Below are 12,891 nucleotides of genomic sequence, written 5' to 3' on the forward strand. Positions count from 1 at the left end.
TCCCCACTATCCCTCCCTGAGCCACCTTGTCACCCGAAGAACCCGCACATTCACTAAGACAGGAGGATTTATTTGGTCCCTCTGACATGCCTAGCAGCACTTTGAGCAGCATGATCCGAGACTGTGGCAGATGGCTGATTAAGTCTCCCCAGGAACAATCCTGGCATTAATGGTTTAAGCTCATGCAGCATTTAGAAACCACAACAATCAGTGAAACCACACCAAAACACATTTGAGACAATTTTACTTCTGATGCCAGAGTGCAGGCTCTCTTTACAGGAATTTTTTTTGTTTTTTTAAAAATGACGTTTACTTTTGCTATTTTTTAACCATTTCATTTTAAAAAACAGGTTACTCCTGAAAGCCATTATTTGTAATAAATTTATAACACAGCATACTTTTTTTCTTGTTATCATTCCTTTAAACAAGGCAAACTTATCTGTTCCTGTCCTGAGCAGGCTTGTGAACTGCTGACAGATATTAAGTAGTTAAATAATAATTAGATGCTTGGTTCCAAGTACTTCAACAGTGACTTCCTCTTGCCCCAGAGATATTAAGTGAAGGTCCCCAGTAGCTGTGTAGTTCATGTAATTTCCTTGTGGTATTTGTCTCTTGAGTAAATGGCAGTCAATCTTGCTTGTAAGGTATAGGACTTGATAGGTCATTACACGACATGCTGAAAATCCAACTCATAGCTCACAAAAGGAGCTTTAAGGAGTATACTTTGTCTTTAAAACTTCTAGTAAGTTTCATTGCAACAATCACAACTGTTGTCTCTTGCCCACTGTTCACAAGCTGCAAGAATGCACAGCACAGTGACAGTCAGGTAGCCACCTACAAATTGAGTAAAATTTCAATTTTGTATTGTACAATTGCTCAGATAAAGAAGGGACCTGAGAAATCCTTAGGGGCAGCTTTGCCGTGCAAAGAGGAAGAGCTCTTGTTTATTACTATTATACCACAGAACCATGGGTAACCTCTCTTCATAGCAATCAGGTGCTGACAGCAGTATATGGTGGTGGTTGTATTTTTTTTTTTTTTTACAATGTCATAAATTAGTAACTTAGATTTTGTCATTCAATAAATAAATAAATAAATTTTAAAAAAGGAAGAGAGACAGTCATGACATGCAAGAGATTAAAACAGAACAATTAAAAATGACCAAAGCAAAACACAGGAAATGCAGACGAAAAGCCCAGATTAATTTTGGTTTGCATTATATGCATTTTGGAAGCATTATTTATAAAGGTATGTCATATACCAAAAAAGGCACCACAGTATCTACAGAGCCAAATGCTTAAGAGTTTCTGTGGGATGCAAAGAAGGAAGGTAGCAGCCTTGATTAGAGTGTATAGTGGATCTTTCCCTCCTCCCTCCCCCACCCATCCCCCCGTTTTAAATCTGTGCACCACAAATCTGATCTTTACGTTTTATGTTTGGTTTTGCTGTTTCCATTTGGGGGGAAAAAAAGAAGGGGGGAAAAAGACAAATTTAAAAATAACATTGGCAAGGGCAACATCATTCTGCAAATAGAATTGATACTTAAAAAAACTGGGATTGCTTAATTAGAAACAACACACAACCCTTCTTTTCTGACCTTAGTTGAATTTTTAAATACCATACTACAGTGTTAATCTCCATTTAAACCAGCAGACATCTAGAACCAAACAACACTAGGAACCATCACAGAGTACTGGATGTAATAAAAGCATCAGAACTCCAAGCCAACTATTGAAGGGATCATTATATCTGTTAGCTCTCAAACAAACAAAACCATGATACCAGTACCTACTGGGTTGGCCAACCCATTGCTTTAAGGTGAGTGGGAGGTAGGGGATATTGGAATCTGTTTGCATGCCTCTACACATTATCTGCAGAGGAATAATTAAATGAACAGAGGAGGGAAAAGAAAAGAAACATTGAAAAACTTGTGTTTACTAGTATTCAGTACATGAGATTCCTAAAGAATAACTTGTCCTCCTAGTTAACCTTGTCCTGGAATATATACAGGTTATTTGTTGCAGCCACTGCTATGATATTTTCTGAAGGATGCCAAGCTGTATGCAAGATCTTTTTGCTGAAGTCCAGACTGTCCACACTAATTTCGTCTTTCCTTCGTTTGCCCCCAACACACACTTTGCGGGGCTTGAGTATGGCCCGGGGTTTGCTGTTTTCCCTAGAGGCCTCTAGGGTTACATCACGCTTAGTGTTGCGGTCAAACATTCTGAAGAAATTGTTGTACGAGCCGGTCATTATGACGCTGTAAAGCAAGTGGAAAGAACAGATGAGTTAATTATGCCATATGAGGATGGCACAGCAGCCAGAGTTTAAGGCCCTCTCAAGCCTCTACGGTCTTACTCTCCTTTCCCCAACTCTGATGCATTAGATCAGATTCATTATCCTTCTGGACAAGAAGGGCATGATGAAAGACAATGTCACTCCAGAATTGGCCATAGTGGTTGGTAGTAGATTGATCTCAAGCTGGTGGCCTTCCTCTTTCCCCAAGGGCTAGGAATGATTTTGGTAATTTTCCTTAGAGTTTTGAATTTTTTTTTTTTTCATGCCTCTACATTTACTGGGTTGGCGGACTTGGATGAGTAAGAACTCCATTGATAAAGGCTATTCTCCAGAATTTGCTGATCTTGGCTGGCTGAAAGTCCTGCAACAACTCCATTCCTTTTATCAGACAAATATCTTTGGATATGTTTGAATAAGCCAATACATCTCCATACGTCTTTTCTCAGTACTTATGTAAGGAAAATTCCCACAGAAGTCAGTGAGAGTTTTTCCAGAATACCGACTGAATAAGGATCTTATAGTTTGACGTGTTTTTTTCTGACCTGTACTCAGTTTCACCCATCATTAAAGGCAAAACAAACCAACCTTTTCAACTACTGATGGGGCAAGGAGGCACTATTTGAAACCAGATTAGATATTTGATTTGGGCTCCATGCCCCAATTAGGCTGGGTTTCTATTTTGAGGGTACCGAATTTGCACAAGCTTTTGGCCCACAATTGCAGAAATTGTACAAGAACAGGTAATCTTATGTGATTTCTGCCACCTTGAATGGTGTGACTAATGCAATAATTTCTGCAATTTTGGGCCAAACTATATCTTCATTATCTTGAGTTAAAATTTCCACATGAACAACTGGTCTCCTGAGATTTCAACCACATCCAAACCAGAACCAGAAAGTTTGGGTGATGTGGTACCAAAATTTCAGGCACAGGTTCAGATACAAGAATTTGCATCTAATAGCACCTACCTATTCCCAACAATGTATGAAATTTGGAGGAGTTTGAACATGTGGTTTTGGGCTAGGCCATCTCTGCTTCTAACCATCTAGTTATGAAAAGAACTCCAAACTGTGCACCAAACCTTCATGTCACCGACAAAGAAGTCAGTAAAGAATTATAGAGCAAAAGAGAGAGAAGAGCCAACAGTATTATGTATATGCTGGTTGTGAGTCCATAGTTAAGGTTGTGTTCCATTTTGCACTTACACAGGAATTCAACCTCTCTGCTGTGTAAGAAAAATAAAGCATATCTGCCCAAACTAATAGCACTTTCTGGAGTGCAGCATAAATAATAGTTTGGGGAACCATCAGAGAAAAATTCCCTCTTATAATTCATGATGATGCTTCTCACCTGTCAGACCCATTCCACACACATTCAAATTTATCGAAGATGCAATCGTTCTCGTAGAGCGAGCACAGCTTGCTTCGGAGGTAATCATGTACCTAACAGCAAAGACACAAGGCAGTGGAATGAGAACAAGGCTATGCTTTGTGGAGATTCTGCTAGCGCCCAAAGTCCAAAACTCAACAAAAAAGTATAGCAGTTTGTCAGCACTGCACCTTCAACATCTACTCTCTGCTTTTTAGTTCTGTATTTCATCTATATAGCCCAGCACCTTACAAATGTGAGGTTAGTTCCTTCTGTGTTACTTACTAATACAGCCTCAAATAAAGGCACTGATGGATATATTAACTTGTGTTCTCTAAAATGGAGTTGGACAGAGTGTTTAAGTTGTATATGCTCTTTCAATCATTTTACATTCTAGCCTGTGAAAAAGGAATGTCACCATTTCAAAGATGAATCAAGTTCCCAGTGGACTGAAGTGCAGTGACGGATTTCTGTTAAGGGACCCAGCATCAGCATGGAATAGGGTACTGCAGGTCTGGATTAGGGAAGGTTGTTTGTACTCTGTTGGGGAACTTTGCACACCTGTCCAAAATATACCTGAGAATCAATCCCTCACCTTCACCAAACTAGAGATTCACCAATCCATCCAAAAATATAAAAGGAAAAAATCAGAAAGGTTATCATTTATCAAGTCACTCAAGCTCATATTTGACAGATATGCTCCCACTGTAATCACAGGCAAAACTTTTATGGGAGCAGGAGCAGGTTCCTATAATCTGTATTTTTACCCTAACCCTTTCTATCATGAACTTGTGCACACATCACTGAAAGGTGAAATCTGGTGCTTTCCCATTTGTTCCAAATCGCTACAACTGTTCCTATTTAGTTTTAAATGTCTCTTGTCCCATCAGCCTTGAAAATGAAGTACCTGGTATGTCTCAATAGGCCTGTTCTCCATGTTCAGGTCCCACACTTTGACGGTGAGATAGTCTCTAGTCATGATATACCTTCCACTGTGACTAAATTTAACATCAGAAATTGAGGAGATGATCTCAGAAAAAAATGACCTGTTACTTGGGTCTTCTGGCTCTTCGAAAACTGCGGAACAAAAGAAAAACGGCAACATAAAACATTACATAAGGTTGAATCAGTACGATCTTAGAGGAAGGCTGGTCATGCAGCAGTGGCACAGTGGGGCTCCAGTTTAGGAAAGCATGTAAACATGTGCTTATCTTAAGTGCTTTCCTGAATCAGGGCCTTGGCTAGCATTGCCAGTTGTAATGTTCTAATGTGTCTGCTTGTACAGTATTTAGTGGCAAATCAATTACTGTACCTGTCGAGAAAGGACCTTAACAAAAGGATAGGAACACTGGAATTGCCATTCGACAACAGACCTGAGGTTCATCTAACCCAGTAACCTATTTCGGACAGGGGCCAGCACCTGGTGCTTCGGAGGAGGGGGCACGAAATGGACATTTATGGAATAACCAGCCCATAGGATAAGTTTCTTCTAACTAAAATATCAAGAGAAAGAAGGGAAACTTGAGCCAAACTCAGTTTTGTTCCTACTTTTTACTAGAAACCCTTCAGCTTTGAGCCTGATCCTTTGTGCTGCTGGGGACCCTAAACTCACATTGATGTTAGTGTCAATGTGACACTAAAACCTTGCACATTAGGCTCTTTTTTGGGTGAAACTTTAGCTTTCCCTTGAGTTCCGCTTCTTTATATCATGATAAGGAAAAGCTGGTATTGACATTCTGAGATCTTAAAGAGACACATTTTTAATACCAATGTCTAGCACCAAAACGTAATGACCAGTGAGACTGTCATGCTTTCTCATCGTTTAATTTTGTCTGTCTGTTTTCGACTATACAGTACAACCTTTATTTGCATTTCACCATTCAAGTGCCAGGTACCTTACAGTGCTGTTCAGAGTCATTCTAAATCATGAACTATAAAATATTTCCTAAATTAAAATGCAACATTATAAAATGAGGCTTCACTTTGACTGCACAGCTGGGATGAATCCAGGGGTAAAGAACACCAGAACTGCAGAGCCAAAGCAGATGCAACTCCATTGGAGGCAGTAGACTTGCATCCCCATTTATACCAAGTCTGGATTTGACATAATGTAGACAAATGCCCATATTTGTGGGATTTTACCCTGCACAGCTGAAGCTAGAGCCCCATGTGGCTACAAAATTTGTATCCACTTCTGAACCGCAAAAGTGGTCCGTGAATATCCACAGATTTACAGGGCTCTAGTTGAAGTTACCTCACCTTTAATAAGTGCAATGAGCAAGAAGGACTATAGGTGATCAATATTCAACAATGTAACACTAGTCCAAGAAACTTAAAGATATTCCTGCACACTGAAAAATCAATGTGAGTAACTGGAGGTCAATGTAAAAATTTCATAGCTACTGTAAATATAAATATTAATCTTGTTACTCTCTGAATACATCACAACTTGAGAAGTTTATGAAGGAAACCAATGAAGTTCAACAGTTCAGGCCCCATCTATAAAATTAAATTTTTGAATGCCACCGGCTGGACAGGTGTGTTTCTCTTAAAACCACTTGAACTGGTGGTCCCCGTTATCACATATGGACTCTTGCTGATGGCATCAACAGAGAGGCTAAGGACTGAGTAGGCCATCTATCAGACATGATCTTTCCACCTCTACAAATGGCCCCTATAGGTTAGGGGTGAGGTAGGGTGGAAGTCAGCATTGCTGCTCCCCATGCTACCCCTGTGCTATGGTTGAAGACAGGACTCCAGTCTCCAACCAGTTCTTTTCACTAGCACTGAAATTCTTTTTATAAAAACCCAGCTACTGCTGTTCCAGTGACAGTTGGGTTACTATTCAGATCCACCTTCTGTCTAGAAAATAAGTGGGCTTAACATGGCAGCCAGCCTGGCTGTTTTATATATCACAAAAAAATACTGCCAAAACTTGACTTTCAGAAGACCATACTGAGTGCAAACATTTGTTCAATTTTATTATTCTCTGTCTGAATGCTGTGCTGTGAACTCCTGAATTCTGGAGTATGGTGGGAGGAAAAATCGCTTGAAGTGCCAGGATAAATAATGTCTCTACAACTCAGAAATGGCATAGTTCACAGCAGAGTCCAATTCGGCTCCTTTAATCACCAGTAGGAATTCTGCTGACCTGCAGGTTTTTTTAAATAAATAAACAACCAACCCAACAACAACAGAAAATAAAGATCTGAGCTGGTCTGCAGAGAGCATCTAAATTTCATGTCATGTCTTCGGTGTAATAATTACAGGTTCACTTGCACCAGGTGGACTGACTTTGTGAGCCTTTTTTTTTTAAATGGCTGCATCATTTCCAGCGTTTGTGCGTGCACGTATGCTTGTGTCAAGTCTGGCAATGTTAAGTCTACAGCACACAAGCAGGAAGAATTATTGCTGATGCTGTAGAATTGGGAAATGTCAAAAATTACAAAACAACAACAAAAAAGCCGTGGAGCATCAAAAGACTACTAAGAATTAATGGAAAATACCAGCTAGAACAAGACAATGGTAGTGTTAAAAATAACAAGGCACATTTTTTATATATTTCACCAGGAACTGAATACTGCACAGGTGATTGTTCTGGGGAGTCAGATTCCCTTTCAGCTTAATGTCAAAATCTACTCCGTTGCTTTTCACCACGCTCTTTTTTTTTTTTTTTTTTAAATACAGGTAATTATATCACATTTGCCTTAACTGCTCACCTTTTACCCCAATGTGTATGTATGTTGTGCCAACCTTAGCTATGGAGGATGGTGGGGTGGTCCTGCATGATTCCAGAGGAGTGTAGACATATGAAAAGATGCTGCCAGGGAGAAAGTGCTCTTCAGAGCAGCACAAGGAAATGACCAGATCTCTACTTCTCCTGAATGCCCTAATGAGGATCTCTGAAAATAGGGCCCTCAAAAGCAGGGGGGGAATGTTACTTTCACAGATGTTTCCATCACCTTCCACCATGGGGCACATCTATGCTGAAGAACAGAGGAAATGCACATGGGAGGCAAAGGAAATGTCCAGTCATGGCTACAAAGACCATGATTCCAGAGTGCCTTGATTCAAATTATACAGGTCAAATTCTTTTATACAGAACAGGTCCCTATGTCTGCAATGTTAGGACCATGTCACCTTTTCAGGTAGGCTGGAAAACCAGCACTGTAGGAAGCAGGAAAAGATTTAGAGATGGGCCCGAATGAAAATTCTAGAGCCAAACACACCTGAACTCTGGATCTTCACTGAAATTCAGCCCATCTCCAGTAGGATCCTTTTGCAAGGCAGCTTCAAAACCACTACTTGGACTGATGTTTACTCATCAATAAATAAGATCAACACCAACAGAGGGCTTTGTTAATCTCTTTTCTTCATTTAAACTTTAATCGCAATAAATTACCAATGCTGAAGGGAAAACTGAAACTGTAGAAATCTATGAATTGCATTGTTACCAGAGACCACAGAAGGCCTCGCCCTTCAACACAGCCTCACAGTTCCTGCCATGGCAATTTGGCTTCCTTTACAATTCCATCCGCAAATGCTAATTCAAACCTGTTCCAGCATATCTGGCACAAGGTTACCCCTCGGTGCAGACATAACAAGGATCCCATTGGAAATAACTGATTTCCATTCAGGTAAAAGGTTTCATCACAGCAACTGAAGACGGAGGAGAGGTAACATCAGGAAATGCTAAACATTTCCTGTGCTATGAAAAGAAGCCAGGATAGTGCAAGAGGCTGTTTTATGGAAATTAACAAATCCCCATAAAATTCCCAATCCATTACTATACCTCCTTGAAGGCTCAGGCTGTACAAGCCTCTTCCCCTTTGTTCTTACTGTGCCTTTTCTACTTAGCAGCCAGCTTTTGCAGTGGATGTCACAGACCAGCTTTTGTAACACCATCAGCACTGCATAAGATGTAAGAGTTACACACCTTGCATAAACCAGCCAAAGAGAAGCTGACTGGAAAGGAAATGCAGACAAAGCACATAATAGCTCAATTAAATCTGTGTAATGTCTTATAGGGCCATATGGTCTCCTATATGGGCTACTTACCAAGTTTCCTTTGCACTCCTGGGTGCCCTACCACTCATTCACATAGAAATACTGTTCTAGTGCCCCCAGTAGCTTCCTGAAAATCTATATGGTACTTGTAGGGCCTGTACAAGACCTGAGCCTTCCCAAAGGCTCCAACCCTCCCAGACACCCTGGCAGTACAGACTGCAGAGTTTCTCCCCCAAGCCCAAGGGTCTTTCATCCTGCTACTGGTAAAACTTCCCCAGGGAAGGAGTTTTTAGAGTAAATGGAACAGTTCATTGTATCAGTCTGGGTTGCTGATAAATTTAACTAATCTAGCTTTGTAATAGACCTTGAGGGAGTCCCTAGATGAGATGCTGCTGATTGTAGCAGATGAAGAACGGGGAGGACCTTTCTTGGGAGGGAAGGGGTCATGAAGAGAGGACTGGGTTCAGTCTGTGAAGACTTTAAGAGTGCTAATGGTGGAAGCATAAAAGAAAAACCTGGGACAAACCCCCAACAAAGAGCCTAATACAAAGAGGGAAATGATACAAAGCAGACTTTGGTCCCTTTGAGTTCCTAACACTATTGGGCAAGTGCTTACAAGCCACCATGCATCCCACCACGTGATCATGAAAGGTGTGTTCAAAGTTAACATATTCATTCCATGGTGCGCTTGCTATGCCGAAGATATTTTAACTCCACCATAAGAGTAATTTCGACAGCTCAACATTCATATAGAATCTGAGGCCATTAAAAGTGGAAGAGTTAAGAAGGGAGGCAAGGGAGATTCTCTATTATTTGCAACTCTGAACATTTCAGGAGGTGTGGAAATAGATGGATACATGCAGGTGTGTGCAAACACACACACGTGCATGCACTCTCTCTCCATTGAAATAAACTTCCTCTTCTTCCACTGCATGTGCAGTAGGCATTCAGTCACTAGTTATACTGGATGTGGCAATGAAATGACCTCCTTCCTTAGTTTGGAAGTACCCACCGTTTGATAAACTGGGTCAGCCTCGCCTTCTCCTCCCCGACCCCCCCCCTCTTGTGTCTACAATTTAAAGTCACACAGCAGAGAGGATGACCAACAGCATTAAGCAATTTGATAGGAGAAAAGACTTTGAGGCAATCAATCTGAATCCCTTCTGGAGTGGTCAAATCATATAATATAGTTATTACCCACTGAGCTTTCCAAAGAGCATTATCGAGACTGTCCCTTGGTAAAGAGCACAGTAGGGTTTAATTGGCAGTTATGTTTAAACACAGGTCTACATTCAACTGGGTTAGAAACAGCAAGGTTATTCCCAAGGGGATGGATAAAGGTAACCAATGTAAGTGTTAGGAAAATCAGGCCGAGCAAGAGAGACTCTACGAAACCTGGCAGTACTTGCTGCAAACAACTGGGAATCAAGAGGGCCTTGTGTTCTTACATGAATAAGCCACTCACTGTGTGATCTGTCAGCTCACCTGTAAGCTAAGGAACATACATGATTCCACTGAAAACCAGATGTCACAGCGGAGCAGAGCTTCATGAACAAATAATTATCCCTCTGCTCCTCTCTTTTCTTTATGAACAGTCTAAGCACAAAATTCATTGTAAAGATAATACAGATGGCACTAACATAATATGTAAGGAGTCTAATTCTCTTTTATCCTGGAAAATAAAAAACTTTATAGCCTGCTCTCAGTCCTGAAATAGGCACGTGAGACCCAAGTATGCCCTGGGCATGGGATTAGAAAGCAGGAACTCCTGAACTTGGACACCACTGTTGGACTCTGACCCGACATTTAACCTTTCTACCTCACAGTCCTGCTCCGCAACACAGGGATAACACCACTTATTTTTCTGTCTCACAGAGGGTGTTGTGAAGATTAAAAGATAATTTTGGTAACATACTCTGAGGGAGAAATGCACTAGTGATAATTATGATTGAAATATGTAGTTAATCAGGACCAACTGAACCAAATTCATCTGCAAAGTAGAGTCATTGAAAGGTGTACAGTGGAACCCACTTAAGGTTCAATTGTAGCTTTCAGCCACAGCCCCGAATACAGGGCAGGGCAGAGCCATTTTACCCAAGGGGGAGTTCTTGTCATAGTATGCAGCACACTCCCCCTTGAGGATGGTTCAGATGGATGGGGATCAGCTCAAAAACTTCAGATAAGCTTCAGTCTTTCTAAAAACACAGTCACATGACTCCAAGAGGCTGTGACTAAGTGTGAAAACAACTGTAATTAATACAAAATGTAAATGAATGATGGATTTGGTTGGGGGTGGGGGGTGGAGTTATTTTTGCTTCTTAGATGGAAGCTTGCATGGTTTTTCTATGTGCCGCAGAAGCAGATACTGGCTGCTGATCTCCCAGAGAGGGGTCCTTATGAGCTCTTCAGCTAATTCAATGGTATATAATAAATTCACTGAGTGGTATTCCCTCTCCGGCCCTATTTCCTCCCAAAACTCAGGAAAAGAAATCTATTTAAATGCTGAGAGTTTCTCTGCATTTAGTACAAATGAATCCTCACTAGCATCTCCTCCATCAATTCTGTATGGTTAAGAGGACAAAGCAAAAATCTTAGAGGTAGTAGGTACTGTTGCAAATGTAATGCCAGCTGATGGACCTTTATGGCCTTGTTTACATATTATAGGACTGAGATGCAGACTCCAGAACAGGATAGAGAGACACATCCAAACTTCCTCAAAGTTCAGCAGAGTTTGGACCTGGGACTTTAGTAGACAGAGATGGGGTCACCTGCAAAGATCATTTCCAACTCCGAATTCTGAATCTTTATGGCTGTTTGGAGGCCTGGTTTTAGTTTGGACCCCATGAGAAATGTAGTGAGTGAGCATGGACTCTTGGTGAAGGCTTTTACTTAGACCTTTATTAACTTGGGTTCTTGTAAAACTCTGACAAGAGATTAATGTTACCTAGATCTTCCTGGTGTAGGTCTGCGAAATCTCAGAGTCAATTATTGGTTAATGTAAGGCAGGTGCTTTCTTTCAACCGCCAAGAAAATGTAACCAGAAGCACAAGTTACACTTTTCCTCTTGAAAGGAAATGTGATTAAGTGATTAGATCAGGAGAATCAAGGTCTTGGATTCTCTTTCTACTAACTTTCTGGGTAATTGTGGGCAAGACACTTGACCTCTCTATGCATTAGTTTATCCCTATATTCACCTACTTCACAGTGGTATTGCGAGCCTTAATTAATACTGAACTATCCGGATAATAGGCGTGATATAAATGTAAAGTAATATTCTCTCCTTCATGCACAAAGGCAACTGCAAACTGTCTTGCTGGAAGTGACATGCATGCATGGAGAGAGGTAGTGGCTTAACAGAGCCTTGACTACAAAGAACAAGCACACTGTTAAAATAGAAACACATATGTTAAAGCTGACCCTGGGCAGTGTGTTGCACCCAAATACTTATAAAAAGGTTAATAGACATGACAGGATGTACACTGATATCTTCTGCATTTTGATTACATACTGGCGTTATTAAATATCCCCTTTAGAGAATTCATCTCCAAAAGCCAATGTTGCTTTTTCATTTTGAACTTTGATGAACTGTCTCAATTCTGACTCTCACATCTGCTGAGCTGCAATTGACTGAAGGCCGATGCTTCTGAAGGATAGAGGAAAATCAATATAAAATGTCAAGGGAGAGGTCAAATTGAATTGGTTTTTGCAGTTGGCTTGTATCCGCACTGAGGACTAAAAGGACATTTCAGCAGCTGAACAAAGGGAAATACCAAATGAGGGTTTCTGCTGCTGAAAAGTCAAGAAACTGAATTTTGTCTGCTTCTTAATTGTGTTAGGAATCTCAGGTGGGAGCTGATGCCATAGGATAGATAGTGAGACATTGCAAAGAAACTGAAATTTAGGGAAACTGTTGTTCAAAAACTTAAGCACTCCTAGAGAAATAAACAGTTTTCCTTCCAATCTACTTTTTTAAATCTAGCAATATGTTTTAGATATGAGGCTATAATCATGCTCTAGGAAGATCAAAAGCACTAGTTTGCACTTCATTTCTCATCACCTTGGGAGATTAGATCCTGAAATATGCTGAGAAAGTGCTGTTTGAATCTAGTTTATTAGGGTTAGGATTCAATCGAACCAAGTCTGTGCAATTTGTTTTTGCAATATTCTCATACTTTGGATTCTAGAAATCTCATGAGATCCTTGTAAGATATCATCTAT

The 12,891-nt window shown here is 40.5% G+C and overlaps 1 protein-coding gene across 3 annotated transcripts in view; it reads right to left on the minus strand.

Moving 5' to 3' along the window:
* Positions 1-227: 227 nt before the first annotated feature.
* Positions 228-12,891, minus strand: part of PPP2R2B (protein phosphatase 2 regulatory subunit Bbeta) — a 205,623-nt gene continuing 192,959 nt past the window's right edge. For all 3 annotated transcript variants that reach the window (XM_067566388.1, XM_067566389.1, XM_067566390.1), the window contains 3 exons: positions 4,574-4,743; positions 3,649-3,740; positions 228-2,260 (listed from right to left, as the gene is read on the minus strand). In XM_067566388.1, coding sequence (XP_067422489.1) covers positions 1,981-2,260; positions 3,649-3,740; positions 4,574-4,743 — 542 coding nt within the window. In that variant the 3' untranslated portion in view covers positions 228-1,980. The remainder of the gene's footprint in view (positions 2,261-3,648; positions 3,741-4,573; positions 4,744-12,891) is intronic.

The sequence above is a fragment of the Emydura macquarii genome, unplaced genomic scaffold (assembly GCF_026122565.2).
Source record: "Emydura macquarii macquarii isolate MOO-44397 ecotype Brisbane River unplaced genomic scaffold, CSIRO-AGI_Emac_v2 contig_2768, whole genome shotgun sequence".
NCBI classification, from domain to species: Eukaryota; Metazoa; Chordata; order Testudines; family Chelidae; genus Emydura; species Emydura macquarii.